At 45.3% G+C, this 27,397-nt stretch overlaps 1 protein-coding gene across 2 annotated transcripts in view; it reads left to right on the forward strand.

Moving 5' to 3' along the window:
- Nucleotides 1-27,397, forward strand: part of zeb1b (zinc finger E-box binding homeobox 1b) — a 49,163-nt gene extending 21,766 nt beyond the window's left edge. The window contains exons 1-8 of one of the 2 annotated variants that reach the window (XM_047568161.1): nt 3,795-3,872; nt 10,898-11,053; nt 17,145-17,306; nt 19,149-19,351; nt 19,671-19,776; nt 20,188-21,866; nt 23,202-23,382; nt 24,247-27,397. In XM_047568161.1, the coding sequence (XP_047424117.1) occupies nt 17,207-17,306; nt 19,149-19,351; nt 19,671-19,776; nt 20,188-21,866; nt 23,202-23,382; nt 24,247-24,980 (3,003 nt within the window). In that variant the 5' untranslated portion in view covers nt 3,795-3,872; nt 10,898-11,053; nt 17,145-17,206 and the 3' untranslated portion in view covers nt 24,981-27,397. Of the gene's footprint in view, nt 1-3,794; nt 3,873-10,897; nt 11,054-17,144; nt 17,307-19,148; nt 19,352-19,670; nt 19,777-20,187; nt 21,867-23,201; nt 23,383-24,246 lie in introns of those variants that run through there. The other variant, XM_047568160.1, reaches the window with a different exon arrangement.

Below are 27,397 nucleotides of genomic sequence, written 5' to 3' on the forward strand. Positions count from 1 at the left end.
GGTTTTAATGGGTAGAGATCAAGAAATGAAGCGGTAATGTGACGGGTGGTATCAGCAGAAAGATGCAATGGGAAAGTTTTGCCACTGGGATTCATGATGGGCAACTGTGATCACAAGATCACAAAAAAAAAGAAAAACACTAGAATATTAGAAGAGAACAAGAAACTGTCCGTGCACTTAGAAACATTACAGATGAAAGTTTTGTCCTGAGGACTACACAGTTATCAGAAAGACGTCTTAAGTAAGTTCTCCTTGGGAATAGTTACGATTAAAAAGCAAAGGAGGCTGTATCCCGGAAAAAGCCTGGCCGTTTTCCTCTCTCAATGACTTCACGTTCTGTGACATCACATGGGATAGTCCCGAGAGCCTGGTCCAATGATTGCAGCGTGCTTGGGTAATCGAGGTCCCCACCCTGTTGGCCAGCGCATGCGAAGAAACCCTGGTGTGGCCTCCATCTTTCAGACTCGCGGAGCCGAAAACCAATATCTAAAAGAACATGACTTAGGACAAGAACGCTGCGTACAGTCATAAATTTAACAGGATAATTTGGTATGCAGTTGCATTTGAAAGTAATGCATCACTTTGGTAGTCTTCCATCAGTGGGACTGACTTACCTGAGTTACCCCTCTGTGCACTAAAGCAGGAGTTCATTTTTCCCCTGTTTACAACCACTTATCGAGGTGATATAACAGAGTACACGGGAGTCTCAAAGCTCCAGTGTTAGACACACTGTAGGCCCATTACCATAGATGGCAGGGGGAGTGAGAGATCTGTGCCTATTGATTGCCCCAGCTGGACTGTCGATACTCTCCTTCGAATTCTGACACAGGGAACTAATGGTCTCCCTGGGCTGGTGGCAACCATACACACCCACACACCAGCTCCGCACCTACGGGTGTAAATGGACAAAAGAGGGGTCCGTCAATACATCAATACAGGACGACCTGCCTTTACCTGCTGCCTCAGCCATTTCACCAATCAGCGCCACGTTGAGAGGGGTGCATTAACGACAGCGCTGCATGCTCAGCCTGTGATTTGTCATCCATCCGACCTGTCCTAAAAAATCACAGTTTACATCCATCAGGCATAACATTACAACCACCTTCCTAATCCAGAACAGTTGGGACACATCAGAGAATGGACATGGGTCTTCTGAGGGTGTCCTGTGGAGTCTGGAAACAGAATGTTGTTAGTGGGGGCCTAAGTTAAGGGACCTCTGTGGATTGATGTGTTCTAGTGAATTTGGAGGACCTGGGATACACACAAATGCCAGGTCCAAAAGCTTCACAGCAGAACATTGAATTGTCACAAGAAGGTCAATGTTATTTACTAATCCCGTCAGTGGTTTTAATGTTGTGGCTGATTGGTGCACGTGTTAGTCGTAGTTTAGTGTGGCCACATTGAAAGGAGAAGGTTTGACAGTCTGACTCACTGTTGAAGATTAGGTGAACACACAATGTAACCCAGTCCTTCTCGCCTGCTTTAGCAAGACAGATTTTCATAGCTGGCCATCGGACAGGCCGTCTGTAGTCCGCCCTCATGGTCGTTTAACAGCAGGGTAATGGTGTGAGCGATACTGGTTGACTGCTCTTCACTTCTAGTCACCCTGGAGGCTGGAGTTGTGAGGAGAAGCAGGGGGCTGACCCTTTCCTGATCACATGGGGGAAAGGCCACTTAGCCTGGGGAGAAAGGAAAAGATGTTAGAGTGGGGGGTGAATGTTGGTAGAGGACCGAGGTGACAAAAGAGCTTTTGTGGATGTAAGTTTATGGCATTAAGACCTCTCCCCTCTTCACACGAATAACAAGAAACCACTGTGACAACTGAGCAATTGCCCCGGGCAGCATGTTTGATTATGTAGTTGTGTGTGTCAGGGGTTGAGCAGGACGTCTGGCCTCTGGAGTCTTGTGACAGAGCTGACATTCTGGAAATGAGAGAGTGGTCAGCTGTCGTCAAAATGCCACAAAGAGGAGGATTTTGTACAAAAAGAGAAAAAAAAAGTAGAGCTCTCGCTGCACTTTTTTGTGCATGTCAGTGTCAGAATTAGTGAAGCCACAGTAGGTTGTCAACATGAATCTTGGCCACGGCTTCACCGAGGTGTGTCGAGGCCTGCTGATTCCTATAAATGGGTAACTTGCAACTGTTGTAAAATTAGATGTAAGCAATGAACAAATAGGCCCTTCTGGGTTATTTCTGCTCTTCCACCTGTCCATGAATGTGTGTACAAGTGTGTGTGGGTGAATGTGTGTTGCCTGTTGTTGCCCCACAGCCTGTCCCCTCAATGAGACATCTGTCAAGCAGAGTCACAGCCTCAACACCTGACCTTTACTAGGCTGCACCAGCACACACCAACACACACGTTGTTCACTTAAATCTTTTAGTTCCTACATGTCTTTTCCTCCTGTTACTTTTTTTTTTTTTAATTTCATTTCATTGTTATTCTCTTTCAATCTTTTATGTCTCCCTTTTCTCTCCCAACCTCCATCTCTCCTCTATGTTCTCCTTTTTTCTCCCCCTCAGTCTCTCTGACAGTTTGTGACACTCCCTCCCTGGGGCAGCCATCAGTACAGATGAACATCGTATGTGACAGGCCAGCTTTGTCTTTTTAAGCCATTAGCAGTTCCTCTCCTCCCACCTTGCCATCGTTCCCCTCTGTTTACTTTTTTTCTGCCCTCTTTTTTTTTTTTTTTGTCCCTCTCGCTGCTGACTGGCAATCTCTGTATTAATCTACATAGCAAGCGGGTTGTCGACCACAGTGAATAACAGTGAGTGTAACTCTGTGACATTGCTGATGACTGCGACGTTCAGTCTTCTTAATGAACTTCTGAACTTGGACTGATGTCAGCGATGAGTCTGTGCAGTTAGGTGTTTACAGGTAAGCAGGGTTTTTAATGAGATTTTGCAGTTGCAGTGGATTGTTTGTTCATGTACCTCCCTCCCTCTTTCTCTCCTTCACTCCCTCGTCATACCCAGTGTAATTCTCTGTGCTCTGTACTCCCCCACAGTAAACTGTCAAGCCTAATACAGGCAGGAATGTCCAGTCACCTGCTCCTAAAATGCAACAGCCCTGTGCTACACTAACCTAATATAGACCTGCACTACTCAACCAGGTTGGATAACGTCGTTATTGCTCATTGCATATATTTAAACACGCGCCTCAGTGGTGTTCCGGCCCTGCTGCTAGGCCACGATCGTACAGGGTGGAATGAGTGTTCATAATGTAATCTTACATGCAGTAAAACCCTGCAGTGCTAACAAGCAGAAGGAAACACTGCTAGCTTTTCTAGTGGGCTGTGGCCATAGCTTAGAAGCCGTCTGACCCCGTGCATCTGTGACAGAACTTGGATCAAGCTGTGAAACTGGATTCTGTTATCAGCCCCAACGATTTGGCCTGCCTCTAGCTGTTGACAAATGATTATCACACCTCTGGATGCATTCCCCCATTGTCCTTCCGTAATGTTAACGTACAAGCAGATGATTTTCACACGTGTTTGGCTCTAGCAGTATCTGCTGACCCGGCCGTGTTGCCGTCGTCAAGCGCTGAAGTGTCTAGAAAAAAAAAAAGAGGAAACACGCCACGTAATGAAGTTTGATGCCACTGATGTAACTGACTACATTTAAACAGGCTGAATACCTTTAGGCAGTCGCTCTAATAATATCCCCACAGAGCCTCCCACTTAAAATGTCAAGCCCAGACACAAATTGCCAAAATCAAAGGAGAAGAACGCCATTGTGCTGCAGTGCAGCTTTCAAAACCCATCAGTCTGCAAACGTGGCCTGAATGGAGTCTGACAGCAGAGGTGACAGGGACATTTCATTTTTGGCCCGCAACACTCCAATGAGACTTGACGGAGGCTAACACAACATTAGCCAGGTTTGTGTTTGGTTGTCTGCCTGCTGTCTGCAGATGTGTTGCACTTAACTCGAAACAGCCTCTAACAGAAGGGGAAACAACTGTTTACTCAGCTGAAGCTTTTTCTGCGCCGGCTAAATATTTATGTAGATGTTTCGGTGTTCTTTCTCTGTTGGAGGTGATTTCTAGTGAGAAGTGGTATAGTGAATATTTAACATAATAAGCCTGATTACTTGTAGTCGACTAAGGGGGGAAAGAAAAAAAGAAACAGCGACAGATCAACCGTGAAAGGTAAAGGAGAGCAGAAGGAAGGTGGTTGCCGGAAGCGTGACTGCAGGTTTTCTGGGCTTACCAGAATGTACAGCAGATGTTTCCTCTCCTCACCTCTCTTGTTTTTCCCCCTCTTCCTGCTCACCCACCTCCTACCTCACTGCCTACTCTCTCACCTGCCTATACCGTGTGTGGCTGCGATGCTTGACTGGGTGGGCATTCTTCCACCAGGGACCTGCTCAGTGAGGGACGAAGCAAGTAACATCAGTTTGTGAGCACTTTTTATGTTAGGCGAATTGGTCTCTGGGCTGATTCAGGTATTTCTAAAATGATATCCGGCTGGTTTCCGGCTTCACCTAAGCCTGATCTTTTGTAGCTATTTATTTTAGGTCTGGCATCAACCAAAAACCACATTCATGTAGCGTGAAACCGTCTTCTTCTTCTTCTTCATTACATAACATCAAAGCAGCAACTCACATGACTAAACATGCCTGCTTTGTGAACTTCACTTCAAGTCAGTCAGACAGAAATTTGTAAATGATGCAATCTGGATGTTTGGTGAGGTGGTGGTGGGAGATCATTACTCAATACTATTAACTTGATTCAACATCGTAATGCGATACGCTGAGTCCATTCAAATAAAGGCTGCACCGAAACAACAACAAACACTGAACGCTGTGTTTGATAAGAATTTTTTCCTGGACAAAGCATCAAGGAGAAAAATAGGATTACACTGTAGAGTCTCCACACTACATTAACTTTGACCGAAATATTTATTGGACTTAATCCAGTCGCATGGGGCAGACATGGCTTAGGAGAATACAAGTAAAATAAGAAAAGGCTTTATGAATCTGCAGGGGAGAAAGTTTCATTCATTTAAGTCTGATCGGGAATATTAAAAGATTGGTATCGGATTGGGCCAGTAAAAACTTGATCAAGGCATCCCAAGGTTAAAGTTTATGTCTATCTTATAATTATCCATCTGTGATGGATATGCAGCTATGGACATGTGACCACCCATACCGACTGAAAGCCTTCTCCACACCAAGCTCGTCTTTAAACAGCTTAACATACAGAACACACACACACTCACTTAGGTGTACCAGTGTTATTACCTCGGATGGGGCTGCCTCACCTCCAACATAAACATGGGTCGGGAGACTAGTGTAAACTCGGTGGCCGGGGGCATTGCTGTGGATTGCGTGAAAGCACCCTCCGGTCCCATACCAGCCCACCTGGCCTTATTTAGAAGAGCTAAGAGGAGCCAGAAGGAGCAGCAACTCTCCAAGGACGCCCGGTGTAACAGAATGTGTGTGTGGCTCATCAACATGCTCATTAGCCCTAGCTCCAAATACCCTCGCCAGCCGTCAGGATTCATACCCAAAACAGCCTGTTACTCCCTCTCTGTAGAAATTCAGTCTGTAACCTTTGTGTCATATATGTACAGGAGCATAATTATGACTAACCCTGAGCAATAAAAGCACACAACCTAACAAACAAAGGGCATAATAGGCAAGATTTAACAATCTTTGAGATGCATTTTTTCGTCTTTGTTGCTTTTCCTTGCACTCATTAGGACCTGCTGACTTCCCTTACACTTGGAAGTGTCATCGTGTAGATTAAGAGAACAATAGCCACCATTAGCATTAGTGTTATCATGGAAAGTGCTCATCAGATGGGAGATGAGTGACCCGCCGAGGCTCATTAACTCACGTGCTAAATCCTTGATCAGCATCATTAGCAAGACAAGAGCCCATTGTCTTCTAGCTCACCTCTGAAATGATTCCCATTGAAGAGCTCATCTCCACAGGTTGTTGAAGTGCTTTGACTTTGATGGCATAATCTTAACCACTTGTATGTGTTTTCCTGCCTGGAACCAATGGAACATGTTAAATATTAAATCTCTAGCAACTGTTGCGCGAATAAACACACAACTGCATTTAGGTGACTAATTCTCAGGGCTGCTAGGTGCTATTTTTACCCCAGGTCCATAAGAGTGCTTCTGCTTTTTTACCCTCCTAGCCCTAAGTTAGAATAGTGAGTAAGAGTCATTTGATGAGGTTTGGGAGTTTTTTGGATGCTGTGTATCTATGAAGAAACCAGCCAGGATATGTGCGGTCCCAGCTCCTCTGACATGGCTTTACTTGTTAGGAAACAGTCTCTTGGGACCTCTAGTGCCCTCTACAACTAACTGATTGCGTAGAGGGATCTTATAGTATTCACAATAATACTGTATGTAACTACTGAAAACCAAACAGCCTTTGTCTGAAGGCTGAATGCCCTGCCAAGTTTGAAGCAGCATATGAACAAACTAACCATGAAAATTCCCAATTCTTTTGTTTTGTTATCGGCACTTGAGTTGACCTTCCTGACTCTGTGGGAGGAAGGCTGTTGTTTTAACAAAACCAGCCACATTTACCTCAGCGCTGAATGAGGCGCCTCACCTTGAGACGGCATACTTGAGGTTTTGAATGGCACAGCTTTGTTTTACTTTGGTTTGAGTTTTTTTTTGTAGTGGTTGGCTTCCCTGAGAAAATGGCATTGCAGGGTTGCAAGGGCAGACTCAGTGACGGCAGGGTCTGTCTTCTTTGAGGATGCCTGTGGTAGTTTCACCGCTGGCTGCCTGGCCCTGAGCTCCAAATGAGATAAGTGGCGTACCTCAACGAGGGAGCCTGTACCAAGGCTAAATATAGAGACAGAAGAGAAGGTAGAAGGGCAGACAGAGAGTTGCTGCTGCTGCTCACGGTGAGTCAATCCGTCTAATCACAAGCAGAAGACCTTACAATACGTGTCGGCCAATTGACTGAAATTACTAGCGAGGAGAGAGAGCACACCCTTTGATCTGTCTCTTTAAGAGCCAAACTCAGAGAAAAGTGTTTTGGTTGGACATTCCAGACATACCTCCTACACATTCGGGGCTGTTGGTCTGCACATAAGAAGTATAGGTTTTCAGTACCTTACAGATATCCTCGTAGGTAATGCATCAAAATGAAAGGTCACGTTTTGACGGTAATGTGTTTGTTCACAGGCTATATATGTTTCTGCGTCCAAATCTAAAGCTCGGGTTATTAAGCCAGTCACTCACACCTTGAGGGCCTCAGAGCACAGAGATAGCCAACTCCCACAGAGGCTGAGATACTGCCATTCCTCATATCTGGCACGCCTCAGTATAGGACAGTACAAACTGAGTGCTGTTGTACTCCCCTAGTACTAATGCGGAATAAACAAAATAAACTTGAGTTGCAAACTAGGGTTTAGATTTTTCGAAAAATTAGTTGCTGATGACATCATTAATATGCACAGCAGAAAGTAATGCTTTGCAACAATGAAATATATATTCTTGACCTGAATACATACACTGAGACGTTCATGTGCTGTGAGCCGCAGATATGTATAGCCTGTATGAAAACAGGCTGCAAGTCAGCACCATCAACAGCATTTAATATAGTACTCCACAGCATGTTTGTAGATGCTGTGGAGTTATAGTTCATTGCAGTAGTACTTTAGTTGTATTTAAGGACTGACATCTTGAGTGAATTATTCCTACAAACTTAATGAACTGTTACTAGTTTACTGCATTTACCCACTGGGCTCCTCACCTGTCTTCTAGGGGGTATCGATGTTGTTTTCGTCACATGATTCGTGACTAGTCAACAAGATGCTTAAAGTGGTGTGGACAAACCGACTAGTCGACTACTACCCTAGTGTACAACCCCTAGTGTTAAGTCTTTGTACTGCTGAGAGATCAGTTACAACACATTTACCAAGGTGATCCCCTCCCAATGAGGTCACACTGGACCTGTTACCAACCCAGTCACCCTTTCCTTTGCTTGTAATTGATATAGCTTGGCAGGTGTCATAACAACGCCACCCTCCCTCCCTCTCTCTCTCTCTCTCTCTTTCCAGCAGGCTTATTTAAGTGTGGCTGACATGGTCTATCTGGCACCGTCTCTCAAAAGACTCTCTGGGAACTTTGCGAGCGTAAAAGAGGGTTGGCGAGTGATGGTGAGGGTGAAGAAATTCAAGCAGCTTGGGCTTAAGTCGTTTGCCAAGGTATTGCTGATGGGCTCCATCCATTGCCAGCGACAGGACGTATCTGTAACATGTTGCAAAGATGTGTAGGTGAAGAGTAAATAACAGATTGCAATGCGTTTACGTCAGCTTGTCTGTTGCCATTAGTAACAGTTGAATCTGAGAGGTTTTCCAGGTAAGAGCGTGGCCTATCATGTGATGTGTAATCCAGCTCTTTTATGTGGAGGCTGTTGATACCCAGATGTACAAAAATGATCTTAGTGGGCGACTGCAGTAAAGTTGTGATCCAGGACTAAAATCCCAAGCTATGGCTGCACATGCCACTATTTTCTCAGGTGTTCAACACATTGCAACCTATGTAAGAAAAGCAAACTCTCAGAAGTAAGCTCATCACCTCCTCCACCTACCGGTGCCTTTTTCTCTCTTTGCGATGCGTAGGAGTTCGTCCTCCTGTTGTGTGCTAGCATGCTAGCGCTAATGAGGCCAGCTGTCCAAACGCTCAGCCGTTCAGCCAGAAGGGAGCACAGCCTTTGTTGACGCTAGGTGTTACATCTCCTGTTGGAGCACACACTTTTGTTTCAACACCGCCAACCATTTGGCACAGGAAGACCGTCTCTGTCAACCTCCCCCCATCCTGGCCAGCATGTACACTATCTCTCACCCCCCCCCCACCCCACCACACACCCCTTTTTGCTGTACTTTGTAGCTCTTACTTTTATTGTCCCTTTGCCGCCGCCACCTCTGCACACACACACACACACACACACATACACACACACAGCGCCGCATTGATTTTTTTCTCTACAGCTTTATAGTTGATCATTTTCTCTTGACACCGTCGCCGGAGAGTGTTGCCTTTGTAATCGCTGACCTCAGCGCCACACCTGAGTGGCCGTGGCCCTAAACAGCCTCTCTCAGACTGATCCTAAAGTACCCTCTGTTTCAAAATGAAGTTTGCTCCCTGTTTGGGCTGCTGAACAGACGATACATCACCTGATAGCGAGTCGCTCAAATAGAAAAGAGCTTTAGGCGTGGCAAGACCGAAAAGATGGAAGAGAGGAACAAGTACAACGTACCTCATACAGCTGTGTAATTGATTAATAAGTTTTGGTTCATTTGAGCGGGGTCACGGCTTTATGGCTCTTAAAGTACAAAGAATGCGCGTTCCCCCAGGACTGGCCTGAATGTTCCTCTTGGAAACTAAGATGGCATTCACATCATGGTAAAGAAAAAAGATAATATTGTGGAGCGAAGGAGAGGAAAGAGGTTGCGAATGAAATAGCTCTTCTGATGAACCCCGAAAGGATTTCGCAGCTGCGGCACAGCGGTGATGACCCTGCGAACAACTTCTCCAAATAACAGTGCTTCTCCCTCCTCCTCCTACTCCTCCTCCGTCACCTTTCATCCCTCCCGCCCCCACACCTCCTTCCTCCCGCCTCCCTCACAGCCTGAACCTTTGCACGACTGCCGAGACTGTGTGAATACCAACTGGTTGTAATGACCCGTACAATAGCAGAGAGAAAGGGAAAGACCTCACCGCAACAATTCTCATTGATTGAAACAGAGGCTCACAATTCTTCCCAGATACGCCTCCTCCCGACATAAAAAAAATAAAACATTCGCAGCCACTTCAGAAAGAGGTGGGCGAGTGGGGTTGGGGGGGGAGTGAAGATAGAGTGGGAAAAAAAAAATTCAGGTGCTTTGTACTGGCAGTGCATATTCAGCGAGTGAATGCAGGTGGTGTGTGTGTGTGTGTTTGCGTGTGTGTGTGTTTGCAAGCGTGAGGTAGTTTCGGTGCTGCAGCACGGGCCCTCTGCTGACTGGGCTGCTCTCACAGGAGAATTGATTTGGCCTCCGAGAGGATCTGTAGCTCTCTTAGAGGAACAGAGGGACGGAGGAGGGAGGGGGTGATGAGGCGGTGGGGGGGGTGGAAGGAGAGTGGGTGGAGGTATCACAGGTGGAATTGAGAGATGTAGGAACACGGCGGAAATGAAAAGAAGACACGGCAACATACACACACACTCTCGCGCGTCTGAAACAGACAGTCGGTCAGGAAAATTTACTCCCCGTAATAACCCTCTCTATAGGCCGGCTGTCTCGCTGTCTCCTGGCTCCTTCAGCCCATAACACAAACCGACCAGGTCACACTGACTCCCACACAGCGCACACACCACTTCAGCCTGCTATCTAATGATCTAACACACCGGTTCTGTGTGTGTGAGGCTGCACATCGAAAGTGTGAATTCTCCCTGTTTCTCTGACAACATGCAACCTGTTGTCGCGGAGTTTGTTGGATTCATTTCTTCCTCAGATTTTACTACATCCAGGAATCAAAAACATTCATCGCGTTATACTTTAAAGTCCGCCATTTACACTGTTGTTAGTGCCATAGCTGTTTTATTCACTCCTTAACAACCCCTCCCACCCGGGGTCATTTCAAGTTCCATTTAATCTATTTAAGTTGGTTTGTTTAATAGGTCTTTCCAGCTCTGTGTCCTCTCCTGCTTCTGCCATTCCCTTTAATAGTTTTGACATTTAAATGACAGTACATATATTTAACCTCTCTAGCTCATAACCTTTGACATTCAGTGCTCATAATCAAGAAGTGCATATAGTACACCTCCTATTATCATTATAAAAGATAAAATACTAAATGTGCGCAGCTTCTTCGCTCTCACTTTAAAGATTAATTAAAAACCGGAGCCGCCGTTCTAACCCCGATCTCCTCTGATCTTCTTGCGCAGTGACTACCTACAACAATGTGGTGGAGGCCGGCTCAGACTCAGATGACGAGGACAAGCTGCACATCGTGGAGGAGGAAGGCAGCCTGGCGGACGGGGCCGACTGCGAAAGCACTCTGCCAGACGATGAGCACCCCAGGGAGCACTGCTGGGACCGAGGTGAGACCATGGGGCCCCGTTGAAACAATCGTCACTCACATGTGCATGAATCATGCAAAATACGCATTCCATCTTATCTGCCCACTATTTCCGCAGGCGTCTGCAGCATGTTGCCCTTCTGCACTGTGGTGGAATTAGCACAAGTGTTCATTTTATCAAATTTTCTGCCTTGAAATCTTTCCTAGAATGTGAGATGATAGTCGGGGATAACAACTATAAACTCACCTTTGTCTTAAGGGCCAGTTCATTGAGACAAGGTAAAAGACAGCGTCATCAAAATCAACCTCCATTAAGACAGAAGAAGAAGAAAAAGATGTTTTGACATCACAGAGACGTGGTTTTAGTTTATGGCAAATCTAAAACAAATAACTACAAAAGATCGGGCTTGGCTAATCTAATCATTTTAAAAATGCCTGGACATGCCTGCCCCTACTCCATTTCCAGTGTGGGGACGTATATTTATATAGCAAGCGTCTTCTTTCATTTTCATTCCTCCCGTCATGAGGCTGAATGTCATACTTATTCTTATCTGCTCAGAATGAGAGCATTACTTACAAATGCCTCCAGCATATAAATGCAAATGTGTCATGCAGCCTCTTTATGTTTTGTTCAGCTGTTTGACTGCAGCTGTCTTGTTCTGACCTCAGCCGAAGTGATGCAGGTTAAGTTAAGAATGCCTCGTTGACATCTGTACACAGTTACACACCAGGCTTTGTCTCATTGTGAAACCGTGTAAGGAAACAGGTACTACAGACAGAGAGGTTTCCAACTGAGGCAGGAAGCGTGATATTAAACAAAGACAATGCCAACGGAGAGCGAGACCTTCAAGTTCAGAGAGCTTTACGGCACTGGTGGGCACTGAAGGGAGCGCCATGAACTTCTTTTTACCTCAACCTGTGTGGAAGTGACATAAGAGGCAGCTTACTGCCACAGGAAAGGCTGACGTCATGACCCCCTCCTCCATCCAGAACAACAATTGCAGGTGCTGAAGGATGTTGGTGTTTCAACCTGAGCTTCAAGGCCTCGCTGCTGTGCTCCTGACCTCATACTGCATGTGCACAAAAACCTATGCGTGCATTTGTGACGCTCATAGTTTCCTTGAGCTAAGAACTGTGCAAGCAACAACAAGGGGAGGAAAATGCAGAGCCTGGTAAGGCTTCTCCTTTACGTGTAATGACTTATATAGCCTGATTATACACCGATCAGGCACAACATTAAAACCACTAGAGAAAAGATTGTTCTTCTGGGAAACTTTTGGAACTGGCATCCATGTGGATGTTACTTACCCCGAAAATCCACATCAACACTCACTGGGTGCGACGCGGGCGTGGAACGGCAGCGTAGCGCTGGCTTGCGAACTGGCCATATTCACGCGATAATCCTGGACGTACACGAAACCGCGGGATTACATTCCAGCCTTTGTCCTTCACAATATTAGGAAGGTGGTCATAATGTTATGCCTGATTTGTGTATTTTAGGGAATGGGCAGGGTGTAGCTGGGGAGTTATGACAGTTTTTTGGACACAGGAACACCTACATTCCTGGTTGCCTCACGTCACCTTGTGATAAAACCGAGCCACCCCTCAGCAGAGGAAAGGAAGACTCTCCAGAGAGTTAGAGCCAAAGAGACAGCACAAATGTTTGATAGCATTAAGCCAAGGATAAGCAAATCATCCTAGATCTTTTCTCTGACTCGCCTCATGTTGATGGAGATAAAGTGGAGCATCTTTTTTAACATTGTTAAAAAAGATTGTGTGAATCCTGATCACTGATATGTCCCTCCCTTCCACTATACTGTCCATGCAACACTGTGACAAGCCCCATAAGAAAGGCAATAATAATAAGACTCTCAGCTACAAGAATATTTATTTTAGGGTGTTTCTACAAGCAGCTTTTGAAACTTGTGAGACCAAGGAGGGGGTTTGATTTAGCAAGGGGTCAGGTTAGCACATGTGAAAATGTCCAGTGACATATTGCTTTCAATTTAGGGAGGGATATTCAGAAATTCCTCTCCAATGAGATGCCTTCAGTTCCAGTTGCATGTTTTCAGTTGCACAAGCCCCTATTCCCCAGACTATATGCTGTCATTTTCATCGCCGCTCTCCAGCTGTACCACCTTACATACAGGGAAAGTTGGAGGAAGAATAATGTCATTGGTTTTGGCCGCGGCTCATGAACATTAAACACTTCAAAAGCATGAGTTACTCTGAAACAGCTCAGTGAGCTGGCTGGGCTCCACAGTCATGCCTGATCAGGCATATTTTCTTTTGCTCTCGCTCCTTCGTACACTCCTCCTCTTTCTAGCCCTCGTCTCACACATCAAATAGCATCTTAGCCGTCACTCTGGATGGGACTGACGAAGCCACAGACCTTTAAGCAAACACACGTCTTTCGCCTCTCTCATCCCTTTGCCGTCCCTCCCTCTGTTGGTTTTTGCTCCTGAGAACAGAGTCTCTGGTGCAGCCTTGAAAAGTGACCACCACCCACTAATCTTCTCCTCAGCTTAGCCCGGTTTGCTTCAAATTAAAGCCTTGACACCCCTTCTCCCGAGACTGCTGCGCTCCAAAACCGAAAAAGGTGGTTTCTGGAGCCCAGCCGACTCTTTCCTTTCCTTTTTCTTTCCTTTCATTTCATTTTTTTTCCTGCACTCCCTCACCTTTCGTCTTGTTCTGAATCATTCCTCTTGATTATATGGTATCACGGGCCCCCTGCTCGCTTTCATTTCTCATTCACTCCTAAATGATTATGTAGCAGTGGAGAAGCCCAGTGTTAGCGCAGTAAAGTGGAGCCTGTTCTCCTCTTTTGAACAGTCGGACTTAACTGCAGGGGAAGAACATGTAGAGAGTTGACCTGGTAGGGATCCTCCTTTACGTCTAATGAGATCTAGAGCTTGATTATATCTTAGGGAATAGACAGGGTGGAGCTGGAGAGCTTCTATACTGTGAGGCTGCGGTGGTTGAGTTTCTATGTGTGCAAATACGGTCTCTGGGAGATCGCTTGTTGCACTTCCTGTTCCAACCAGCAGTGATGATATTTGATGTTCGGTAAAATTGGTCTCAGCTGTATTTGGAGAACTTTTGCACACGTTAAAACTAAGCCATTCTTCTGCAGAGGAAAGGAAGCTTCAACAATAGAGACATCACAAATGTTTCATAGCATCACTCCAAGGATAAGCAAATCATCCCAGATCTTCTCTCAGAGTCCACTCCTGTTGATGGGAGATAAAGTGGAGTATGTTTTGTAACAACTGCAGAACATTTGAGTCCCGATCAGCGATATGTCGCTCCCATCCAAGATAGAATCTACGAACGGGTCTGGATACACGACCACAGGAAACAGTCGGGGGCAAAGGTCGACCAGGGCAGGAAATGCATCATGGGATACTGTTGTATAATGTTGCAGAGACGTGGGCAGAGAAAGGATGAGAAAGGAACAAGGGAATGAGAAGAGGAGCAGAGTGGGTGGTCTGACAATTTTGTTCTAAGATGTACTGTAGTTGAATTACACTGAGCAATAAATAAAGAACAAACTCCTTTTTTATTTTTTTTTTAGATCAGAGCTGTAATAGAAGGTCCCACTACAACCTCACGGGGCCTGCTTTTTTAAACTGATTTTCAACTTGTGCAGCGGTGCGTTCACATCCCTGCGTCAGCACATAAATGGCCTGTGTGATGTTTCATGTCAGGGGAGCAGCCTGATAACGCGGAGCCGCCTCAGCAAGGCTGTGAACCCCTCCGGCCTGGCTCTGTGCTTTAACAAAGAGCCGAGATAGACAAACTCACACAGTGAAAACAACAGCTTGTCAAACCTTTGCACCACAGACCCCCGACTGGGACTCAACTTCACACACATGCTCGACATTTAGCAGCCTAGAGGTGTGTTTGTGTGTTTGGGTGCTGCCTTTGAGCACAGGATGGGAAATAAACAGTCTCATCAGCACTCTTCCACATTCTACACGTGTTCTCAATATTTCTTTTTGTAGAAAAGAGCAGACAAACACAAGGCAATTAATTTTAATTAATAGTGTGACTTTTTTAGAAATAGACTGATCAGGCATAACATTATGACCACCTTCCTAATAGGTCTACCTTATGTCTCTGAGGGTGTCCTGTGGTGTCTGGAAACAGAATGTTGTTAGTGGGGGTCTTTGGGTCCTATGGGTTGAGAGGAGGGGTCTCTACGAATCATCCTACAGATACTTGATCAGTTTGGGTTCTAGTGAATTTGGCCGAGGCCCAGTCAACACCTTGTGCTGTTTTCCATGTTTGTTCCTAAAACGTTTTTGTGTGTGTGTCTGTGTCAGACGGCATCATGGTAGAGATGGCTGCTGCCATCAAGGAGTGTCATTGCTATGGGGTGGGGGTGCCGGGTCTCTTCTAGGCGGGTGCTACATGTCTAAGTATCATCCGCATGAATGACAAGTCCAAAAGTTTCCCAGCAGAACAATGAATTGTCATAAGATGGTCAATGTATTGTTCTTCTCTTGTCAGTGGTCATAATGTTGTGGCTGATCGGTGCTTTCCTCTTTGATATCCTCAACACTCCCTATACAACAAGTATGAGGCTACAGCCAAGCAGAGCATAAAGACTTGAAACAAGGGAAGAAGGGAGTTGGTTGACTATTTTCAGAGCCGTATTCAGAATGAGAAATCTGCATATTCCCCAAGAAATATGGTTAAAATAGGGTTGTTTATGAGTATTACAGGCGCTGTTCAGGTCATGGGAGAAATGCTGTGTGATATGTGGGGGTAAGCCGTCCCAAATGTGGGATGAGAATTCCACGATCTGACTTTCTCAGCACCTGCCGCTGTCTCCTGGCTTTACATACGCACATGTTCTCCTCTTTTTTCTGCGTTATCCCTCATGGGTTTGCTAGAGGGCGGGAGGTTTTTCCTTTCATACAGTCTTTAAAAACCATAGCAACAAATGACTGCGTATTGTTTCGGGGCTTTGTTAAGGTGCACCAGAGGAAGCCGGAGCCAGTGCTGTGTGTAGTGTAGTGTGCTGGTATTCACTGCCTGTGCGTCGGTGAGTCATGAAGCGCTACACCTGTTCCCATCTCTGAGGACCACACAGCTGCCCCCTCTTCCCATCATCTTTCAACACAATTCACAAAGCACAATTCTCAAATCTCCAATAATCAGGGGGAGGGCTTAAATCAATCTAGAGTACATCTGCCCCAGCAAACACCGCCAGAGGATCCGCAGAAGCCTAACTTTGCTTTTAGATGATAGCTCATCCTCGTAATCATTCTCAATTATGACACACATAGGCACACTAAAGCATCCAAAGAGGAATGAAGCCCTGTTTAATTGCCAATATGTTGTACCTGCTTCCGGCAGCTACTTCAGGAAGAACTGGGAGAGCGGAGATAGAAAGGAGGAAGGAAGGAAGCTTTCATGCATCCTAAAGTCCATCCTCGGGTTACACTTCCTATAAGCCGCAGCAGCTTGGTAATTAGTGCTTGTTACTAGTTCGCTGGCCTCATGTGATGTGGAGGAAGAACGCACTTGGCTCCCACATGCAGGTACTCATTTGCTGGGATATTAAGCACAGTCTGAAGGCCAAGCCTCTCCAGAGAACAGTGTGGTGTTTGTGTGTGTGCGCGTGTGCGCATTCGTTCCTGCATGTTATCTATCTGCTGCAATACATCAGGACAAGATTCATCACCTAATTATCAGTCTCTGTCTCTGTACCTTACCTAAGTACCTTACCTAACATTGTGAATAGAGGCTTGCCATTCAGTTCTTACAAAGAGCATGATGCTCATACAGTACAGTAGCCTCTGGCCTTTGATGCTAATTAGCTTTCTCATCCTATTCTGAACAACAGCATTCATTTTTTACCCTGCACGCATCATTCCAGGCTGGTGAACATGTAACGATCACAAGCTTATGGACTGTAAGATCAGACATGACACTGGCCGTGACATTATTGAATGATCACATTTCAAATACAAAAGGTTACGGTTTCTTATGCGCAGCCTACATCAATAAGAAAAACATGTGTTGAAATAACAGGGAAATCAATAATGCCTTCTTGTTTTTTTCCAGGCAGGACTGTAATCAGTGTGTGTTTGTCCCCCTCACAGTGAAAGAGGATTGTGTTTCGGATGGCGAGGATGACGTGAGCACAGACGCCCTGGTGGAGGAGATGCTCCAGCAAGGAGACACAGCCGTCATCTACCCCGAGGCCCCGGACGACGAGCCTCAACGCCAGGGCACCCCCGATGCCAGCGTCCACGACGAGAATGGTACAAGGAGTCAGCACCACACAGCAACTTAACCCTTTAACACCTAAGACTTAAAATGGTCACCTGCACCTGCAATAACAAATTATTACGTATTTCAATTGGAAAAAAAGGTTAGAAAGTGTCCTGTAAATGAGCCATTTTGCCCCGAATCCCAGAATTTTCAAAATCTTTAAGTTATTTACAATTTACGGCTTGTTTTAAGAATGTACTAACCTCCCAAGAGAGGTGCAAGTGAAATTACCATAATGACACTATATTGGCTGTAAAGAGCAACTAAATTTTCCGGAAGCCTTGGTGTACTTACGGTAATCTAAAGTGCAGAAATGTGCGACACATTCGGTTTTAAAAGATTAATTAATAACACACATAAGAAAGTGGTAGTGTCCCTAAATCACACATCACAGCTTCCACCTGAGAGCTCACAGTCTCTGAGCTCTCACACTATTACTGCACCTACCCAGTAATTACTCGACCCCCGAGGGGATGGCTCTACCTGCTCCCCGTCTCACCTCAGGTGTTAACCCCCTCCCCATTAGCGCCACTCTTCGACATCATTACACACGTCGCTGTTTGTTAAGTGCTGCACACTGGGGCTTTTATGGCTCTTGGGCTTTTTCGCTTTTACCTGTTACCAGTGAGGGAAAAAAGAGAGGGAGGTAGGGAGGAGGAGGAGGGGGAGGCATCACGGGAGGAAGAGAAACAGCAACACCTGAGTAAATTTGTCACGTCTGCGCGAGGTCTGACTCACAGCTACCTGTGCGATAATGTGTGTGCATTCCCATCCCAAGGCCCTCACCTGTCCCACGGGGCAACTTAATACATCACCTGTTAACAAAGTAATGCTTTACCTGTGTGGGAGCCGGGCAACCGAGACCCTCTGTTAACCAGCTTGGATCCAGAGGAGTGGCGCTTATTTACCAAGCTCACTTTTCCTTACACGCGTGGGTGTTTCTGAAACGCTTCCACCGCTCGATAGTCAATCAAATTATGGAATTTCAAGCTTGTGAAAACTGTAATAGCTCGGCTTTGTGCTGGCAAGGGATAGTAAAGCAGAAATAAAATGCAGTCTGCACTTCTTTTCTGGGGGGTGGGGGGTGTGGGGGCTTTGGAACATTATTCAGATCATCTGAATTTCTCTCTGACCATTTGTCTTGTGAATCTGGAGAAACACCAGGTTTATTTAGTGCAGAACATAATGATCTATGCCTGGGAGGCCGCTGGAAACTGCAGATGTAGGCTACTTCCTTTTTCATTGAAGGAAAATAGGACTTTTGTTTTTGCAGAAGCAAAACAAAAATGGAATTTCTTTTATTCTGTAGTATAAAACGAAAAAGAGAAAGTTATTATTAGACGTTTTCTTTCTACTGTAGTGATTTAAAAAAAAATAAAAGTGCACCAAGTCATATTTTCCTTCAATTGCAATTAGCCTACATGTGGAATTTACAGGTCTTTGTCAGGCATGGATCATTATGTACAGCACTAAATAAATCTGGTTCTTCTCCAGGTTCAGAAGACAAACGACTGGAGATAAAGTTCAGATGATAACACTTGTTTCATCAACTGTAGAATTACATTTGAATATCGTTATATTGTCCATTTGGACCAACAGAAAAGTTTTTGAACAAAAACAGAAAGGCGTTAATACAGAGGAGTAATCGGCTTTTTCTCCATTTGGTCACCTGGTGGTGTTTACCTGTGGGGGAGGATCTCTCAGTGATTGGTGAAATAGCAGAGGTGTGTTACTGTGGCAGGTTACGTGCAACATCAAAGAGAAAAGCTTCTCTGTTGGCTGTATGTCTCCTCCCCCCTCTCCTCCTCTCACATGAGTAATTACTCTTTCAGGGACTCCTGATTCGTTCTCTCATCTGCTCACCTGCCCGTACTGTTCGCGGGGGTACAAGCGTTACAGCTCCCTGAAGGAGCACATCAAGTACCGGCACGAGAAGACCGAAGAGAGCTTCAACTGCCCCGAGTGCAGCTACAGCTTTGCATACCGCGCTCAACTGGAGAGGCACATGACGGTTCACAAGAGCGGACGGGATCAGGTAAAAAGATAAAAAAGATGCTGAAGTTTCATATCTTAAATTACATCAATCTGCAGTTTTTCTATTTAAAATATTCAGAGCTGGATACTAATTATGAGCTAACAAAGTGACTCTGAATGCGATCCCACACAGGAGCTCGGTCTGGTTTCCCTCAGTAGCTCCCAAACGTGATAAAAAAAAAACATGAACTTTTGCCCTGGATTGATTAATGACATTGTGACACGAATTAGTAACCGTTCAAAGGTTGTGTTTTCATTGTGTATCTCACCGAATGACCTCTCTCTCTCTCTCTCTCTCTCTCTCTCCCCTTGTCCGACAGAGACACATCACACAGTCGGGAGGCAATCGTAAATTCAAGTGCACTGAATGTGGCAAAGCATTTAAATACAAGCACCATCTGAAGGAGCACCTACGCATTCACAGTGGTGAGTAGACAACCTCTGTCACCGTGGCAGCATATCGGATGTGTGTGTGTTTGTGTGTGTGTGTGCATGTTGGCCACAGATGTTTCAGTGAACCAATATTTATGTTTTATTTATGTTTGTGCCAATGCCCTGTATTTAGATATCCTTTATCGTGTTTCAATCCATTGTGTGCTCCTCCTTAATGTGCCATAATTGTGTTTCTTTTGGCATTATGGGACAGCAATTAGAGAAGGGCATTTCCCAACGGTGCCATTACATCAGCGTTTAAGCATCATTGAAATGCATTAGAGCTTTTTCCGTTGTACTGTTCATAGCCTAGCGTGGTCATTTAGCTTCATTCACTAATGGAAATCTGTGCCTCCCCTGGCACCCCCCACCTCTTTGTTTTCTCTCTGTTGTGGTTTTATTCAGGAGAGAAACCCTACGAGTGCTCCAACTGCAAGAAGCGATTCTCCCACTCGGGCTCGTACAGCTCCCACATCAGTAGTAAGAAGTGCATCAGTGTCATCTCAATTAACGGCCGGCCGCGCTTGGGGAACTCCAAAACTCCGAGCCAGGGTCCGTCCCCGGTGCTGCCCACGCCGCCCTCAGCCCTCCGCACCCAGATTAGGGAGAAGCTGGAGCACAGTAAACCTCTGCAGGAGCAGCTGCCCCTCAACCAGATCAAGACTGAGCCTGTGGACTACGAGTACAAACCAACGTTGATAACGTCCCCAACTGTCACCGCCATGAACGGTGGGGTTTTCAATGGAGGTGGCACGGTGCAAGCTGTGGTCCTGCCCACTGTGGGGCTGGTGTCACCCATTAGCATCAATCTGGCAGACCTGCAGAACGCTCTCAAAGTGGCGGTAGACGGCAACGTCATTCGCCAGGTGCTGGAAAACAACGTCAAAGGCCAGGTGAACTCGGGGCTAACCACTGGAACGATCCACTCCCCACAGCAACAACTCATCTCAGCCATCAGTCTGCCTATTGTGGGTCAGGATGGAAATGCAAAAATCATTATAAACTACAGTTTGGACCCCAACCAGGGCCAACTCACAGCTCACAACCTGAAGAAAGAGCCAGAGTCAATGTCTCAGACCACCACAGACCTTTTCAAGTCCCAGAAACTACCAGAAGATCTCACTATCAGAGGCAGCAGGGCTGACGACATGAAAGAAAAAGAGGAAAAGACCACTAAAACCTGTCTCCTGTGTGATAATTGTCCAGGCGGGCTGGAGGCACTCCATGCCCTCAAGCACTGCAAAAAGGAGGGTCTTAGGCTGAACGGAGAGACCCTGGATAAGTCTGAGTCAGCTGTTGCTGCCCTGCTGTCAGAGGGAGGGCTCTGCAGCCAGCCAAAGAACCTCTTGTCCCTGCTCAAGGCCTACTTTGCCTTAAATGCAGAGCCCACAAAGGACGAGCTGGCCAAGATCTCTGACTCAGTCAGTCTGCCAATCCACGTAGTAAAGACGTGGTTTGACAAAATGCAGGAGGGCCAGATATCATTGGGTGCCCCGACACCTCCATCAGAGGAAGAGGACACCTTTGAAGCTAACAGCGTGGTGTCTCTGGTCCCAGGGAAGGATGCAGCCACTATCAGCCCTTCTGTGGCCCAGGACAGCCCTACAGAAGCGACCCCAGCAGAGGTCAATGGTGCTCACAGCTCACCGGCCTCTCCCTCACCACTAAACCTGACAGCTGGCGGACCCGTCCCAGCACATCTTCCCCAAAGCACTGAGGGACCCCTAGACTTGTCGCTGCCAAAGTTGACCAGAGAGGAAGCGGAGAAAGTGGTGTCTAAAGCCCACCTTTATCCGACCCCTCCCTCTGGCTCTACCAATGCGGATGAACCCCTAAACTTAACTTGCACAAAGAAAGAGACATTGCCACTCTCAGCCATGGGCGCCAGCCCCGTCGCACTGTACGCCAGCCATCAAAGTGCCAAACCCCTCGACATTGTGACCACAATGCAATGCCTAAGAGCACTAGCCACCAACAACAAACAGACTATCCTGATCCCTCAGCTGGCGTACACCTATGCCACTACTGCAAACAGCCCTGCAGGGACAGAGACGCACGAAATGCTCCACCTCAACGGAATCAAGGTATGCCGAGTGTTAGCAACGGCAACTCTTTCCTTTATTTCTTAAAGGTGTTTTTGGGGATATGACTCCACTTTAATATCACTTTAATATGCTACATAACTGCCAAATAGCTTAGCTTAGCACAAAGACTGGAAATTTGGGAAACAAATGCTCTGATAAAAGTAAAAGATTTACGTTCTCACTCTTTTATCACTAAATCTTTCAGGCAGAGTAGACAAAGCCTGATAAACAGATGCAAGAAGGTTGATTTTGTCATTTTTTGACAGAGCCAGACCACCTGATCCATGTGCATGTTAAGCTAAGCTAAGTTGTCTGGTGTTAGATTTGTATTTCCCAAACCTTTATGGGAGTGGTTACAATCATCTCACTAAGGAAAACTTTATTCCACAAAACGTTCTAAATATTTCTTCTATTCATACTCTCTGTCCTCTTTAGTTGCTGTGTGACCTACCTCATACAAAAGAATTACACAACAGTAACACAACTTTATTACCTCCTGTTGTATTTGAGAGTAAACTTTTGTTCCTCTGGTTTGACTCTACACGGTTGATTTACACACAGTTGGTGTGTGTAGGATTCGGGTTTAGAATCAAGTAGAACCAGACTTGTGTTGCCTTTTATCTGCTGGGAGCGATCAGTCAAAGCATTTAGTGCAGATATGGACCAGATCATTACCTCTTATTGTTCAGAACCACTAAAACATGATGGATTGTCTGAGACCATCCAAAAACCAATCAATAAGTCATATATAGAAACGTCAAAATTCAGCTCTTTGTAAAAATGATGGTCCTTAATAGTTCTTCATTGTGCAGACACCTAATGGGCCTGTAATGATGGATGTAGATCTGTGTAGGGCGCGTGAGTGATCTTCTTGGGCTGTCACCCAGAGGACATGAGGCTGCACTTTACTGCACAGCCCCTATTGATCTGTTGGAATCTGTTTAAACGCAGCACCTCTGTCGGCCGCATTGATTTATTGTTGTTGTATTATACTTTTGTGTTAAGTGGATTGGCATAGACCTGCCTTGTAAAAAAAAATAAAAAAGAGCCATGCATACTGTATATATCTGCTCTTTAATAAAGCCAAACATCCTCTTTTACCGCAGCAGGAGGGAAATAACAGGAAACTGTACATGCACCAGGCGTGTATGCTTTGGGTGAAGGAAAAGATTGGTAAAGTTTTCAGAGAGCTATGAGCAGTGTGTGATTCAGCATCATTTCCTGCACACTATGTATAAACAGTTCACATTGGTATTATGAGTCATTAGGTGTCTTTTTAGCTGTGAAACAAACAGAAAAGGCTAACTTTGCATCCTTATTTCTCTTTTACCCCAGGAGGAGCGGCAGGACACAGGCTTGGAAGGCGTCTCAAACATGGAGGAGCAGAATGACTCTGACTCGGGTCCTCTGAGGAAGAAGATGAAGAAGACCGAAAGCGGCATGTACCACTGCGACCTGTGCGACAAGATCTTCCAGAAGAGCAGCTCGTTGCTGAGACACAAATACGAACACACAGGTAAATGCGAAAGGGTTTCCCAGGCCTGTGCATGGACGTAGTTTTATAAACAGCTGGAATTAAAAACTCAGAATTGTCTCACCATCGCTCACTGTTGGCTCCTGAGCCAGATGAGTCAGAGTGAGCAGGGGGATTTTGTGTTGCGGCGTAAAGAAGGGTGGACACCTCCATTCCATCAGGTATTACTCAACACGCACAGAAGAGGTCTGAGAATTTCTTTCCGCCAACTCCCCACCTCTGCACTGCCAGCTTCTCATGTCAAGTACCGAGTTTTGCAAGAGGCGAGCTCTGGTAGTGATTTGGATTGCTCCGAGATGATGATTCTGCGGCCAAGCTCGGGGTCAACATTCTCACAGGCGTTTTAGTTTTTTTTTTTTTTCGTTATTACTCCCGATACCTGGCTTGGTACCACAGTTATCAGCTCCAGATGACCTAATCTTAGGTGAAACTAGCTGCTCCCAGCCTGGATGAAGTTTCCTTGGAAGTTTTGAAGCACAAGTTTTGATGCGTAATTTCTTTTCACCCTGGTTACTGTTTTCATGCAACAATGTGGGGGATTTTCTGGACTTGTTTTCCTTCTCCGTCTGTTTTAAGCCATATTTGCGTGGGACTTTTACCTGGGGACCTGTAGTAATTTGTAATAAATCTAGAGATTGTGACCTTCGTACAGTGCAAATTACCAATCATATTTATCCTATATCTTCTCTCCAGTGTAAAGAGTTTACTTTGATTCATGGGGTAATTTTCTAAATCACATGACATCCCCAGGTCAAACTAATCCCATGCTAATAGTTCTTTACTCAAAACAAATGTATTTTTCCTTGATGACAGGCTGATGACAGTCTGTTCTCCATTTCTCTGCAGGGAAGCGTCCTCACGAGTGCGGCATCTGCAGCAAGGCCTTCAAACACAAACACCACTTGATCGAACACATGCGACTCCACTCGGGGGAGAAACCCTACCAGTGCGACAAGTGCGGCAAGCGCTTCTCTCACTCCGGCTCCTACTCCCAGCACATGAACCACCGCTACTCCTACTGCAAGAAGGAGACGCAGAACCAAGCGGGGGGGCGGGAGAGCCCAGAGGAGGATGGAGAGGCCCCCAACGATATGGAGGTCCTGAGGCAGGCACAGATCCAGCACCTGGTCCCCTCTCAGTTGGACTCGGACGAGCGAGGGAGCAGCACCAGAGAGGACGAGGAGAGCGAGGAGGAGGAGGAGGAAGAGGAAGGCGTGGTGAACATGGATGATATCCAGGTGGTGCAGATAGGGGATGAGGCAGGAGATGAGGAGGTGGAGGAGGAAGAACGAGACGAGAGGAATGAGGAGGTGATGAAGAGAGTGGTGGAGAGGGAAGGGACGGGGGAGAAGACTGAGGTTAATGAGAAAGAGGAGGCTGACACACGACAGGAAGAAGAGCGCGGGAGTGTTCAGGCCGAGGACGAAGTCAACGCGGAGGAAGAGGAGGAGGCAATGGAAACAGAAGGAGGGGTGACAGAAGAGGCAAAGGAGGAGGTCACAGAGGAGGGCGGAGGAGAAACAAACACAGCTTCTGAAGACGAGAACCAGACACCGCAGGAAAAAGGAGACACTGACTGAAAGAGGAACCAGACTCCTCCATGAGACACAATCAGACTCCTCCTCCACGTAGAGGAGGAACGCAAGAGCTGAAGTCTGGTCGCTCCGACAGTTCCTTTCAGTTCACTACTGTGTACAAATCCAGGTGTGCCTGAAAAAAAAAATCAAAAATACTAGTGACTTTTCCACAGGAGAGTGAATTCTCTGTTAGAAGAATCCATTTGTAAAGAACAAGATGAAGACGGACGTGAATTTTAACAAACGAAGGAAATGCATTATACAGACTTTGGAAGCTAGAGCCGACACGTTTTAGATAATGTTTTATTACTAAAACACCTTGGGTCATTTGTTTTTATCAGTGTTACTAATTTTATCACTCATATTTTAACCTTTAAAAGCTGTACAGTTGGGAGATATTTCTATATCTTTTTATTGCCAATGAACAAAAAAAAGAAAGAAATAAAAAGTCAGTATTTTGTTAAGTTGGAAGGAAAATAAGAAAAATCCTGTGCACTACAAGTGGCTTGGTTTACCTATGGATTGAGCAGTTGTGTTGTCTACCCTTCAGTATTACCGCGCTATATACCACGCCATCATGCTGGCAGATGTTAGCATTACAGCTATGTTGTTTGTGTCATTTTGATTGGATTGTGAGCCTTAAGAGGAAAAAACACACAGAGAGCCGACAGATCTCACTAATGCCGTACCAATCAGTGTTTATTATTAGGAATCACTTGACAGTTTGGGAAACTCACTTTCTTGAAAGATCCAATCCCAAACTCAAGTCAGTATTCTTAGCCGGTTAGCATAGCTGGAGCAGGACGTCGGCTAAACATACAGCTAACAAGAACAAAAAAGCTCCACTAATGCTCATATAAGTAAGATGTTACGCCTATGTTTGTTCAGTCTGTACTCTAATAGTTTGGCACATAACCCCACCCCCTCCCCTGCCTCTACAGACTAAAAAAAAAAGCCACTTCCTGTCTCCAAAATCTCTGCTAAGCTAAGCTAATGTGCGGTTGTAAAACAAAAGAAGGACGTGAATGAGCCAGAATGTCAAACTTTACGCTTTAAATGTTCAGAGCTGACAGAAAGGGGACATAGAAAGCTGTGTGATCCTTCCTTTACCCACGTACCCCCCTTCCACTCAGAGCCTTATGCAAAAATGATAATGAAAAAAAAAATCAAACTAAACAAGACAAGCATGCATATCAAAAGTGCCATTGAATACTGCTGCTGAAGCTCAGCAGCTATGATCAGGTATTGCCGGGTCCCAGATCAAACAATAATACCGGAATACTGTTGACCTTGACTGGCCCCCACGCTCGCCGCCACCCCGAGAGAGTAGATTTAGCCATGTGTCATAGATTTTAGATTTCATTTCTAACCTGAGCAACTAAAGAAATCCCGATGCACACTTTATGTTTTTAAATCTTCAAATGGATGATGAAGTCTGGTTTGTTCTCGTTAACTATGTCCTGCCTTCTCAAAGCTCATTCAGTGCACTTGCTTAACTTAACACACCATAAAACGCTCAGACGTCTCTTCAGGTAACAAAATGTAGGCAAATCCCAGGAGTTTAATTCAACAACGTTTTACCTGTCAGTATTATTATTTTTTTTTTTTTTGTCTCTTATGTTGTGTTATGTTCCGTTTCCGTGTGTGTACTGTGTGTTTCCAAGCAATGGCAGTATTACCCCCACCCCAACCTCGAGATGGGTGTCGTCTGTTTAGTCATAGAGAACTTTTATATTTATGTGTCTTATTTTTTATATTTCTTTATGGTTATTTATTACACTATGTAGTGTACAATACTGTAGTTTGTATTAATACGATAATATATTTTAGTATGGGAAGAAAAAAAGAGAAAAATTTCAAAAAGAGGCTAAGTAACTACTAGCCTGGAAAAATAAGACTCCGGCATACTGAAGTATGTTTTACAAACTAATGAAACAATGTTTTTCTTCAAGGAAATGAAAAAATATATTAAAAGAGAGAAACTCGAACCCTGCAAGCCTGAAAATTGGAACCTGTGACCTCTCTGCATCCATTCTCATGTTAGTTTTCTTTCCCCTCTCTTAATACGAAGCTACTGAACTACTTTTTGAAAACTAATTGTATGTCTAATAGCATGAGTGTGTGCTGTTGTATTGAAGGATGATCCTTAACCACCACAAATTGTCCTTGTGTTTTTTGTTCTTTTTTTTTTGCCAAGCCAAAATAATATTGACGTATGTCCGTTTATGTTTTTATTTGTGCCAATTTGTTACTTTATATGTCAGTGTCACAACCACGCCCACTTTTATATGCCCCTCCCCATTTAACACCCCATCCTCCATCTTTTTTTTATAGTGATTGTTTTTTTGTTTTGTTTTGTTTTTTTTTGTTCATTTTTTATGACTCCCCATCTCACAATAAAATACATCAATTACAACTTG

Source organism: Mugil cephalus, chromosome 18 (assembly GCF_022458985.1).
Source record: "Mugil cephalus isolate CIBA_MC_2020 chromosome 18, CIBA_Mcephalus_1.1, whole genome shotgun sequence".
NCBI classification, from domain to species: Eukaryota; Metazoa; Chordata; class Actinopteri; order Mugiliformes; family Mugilidae; genus Mugil; species Mugil cephalus.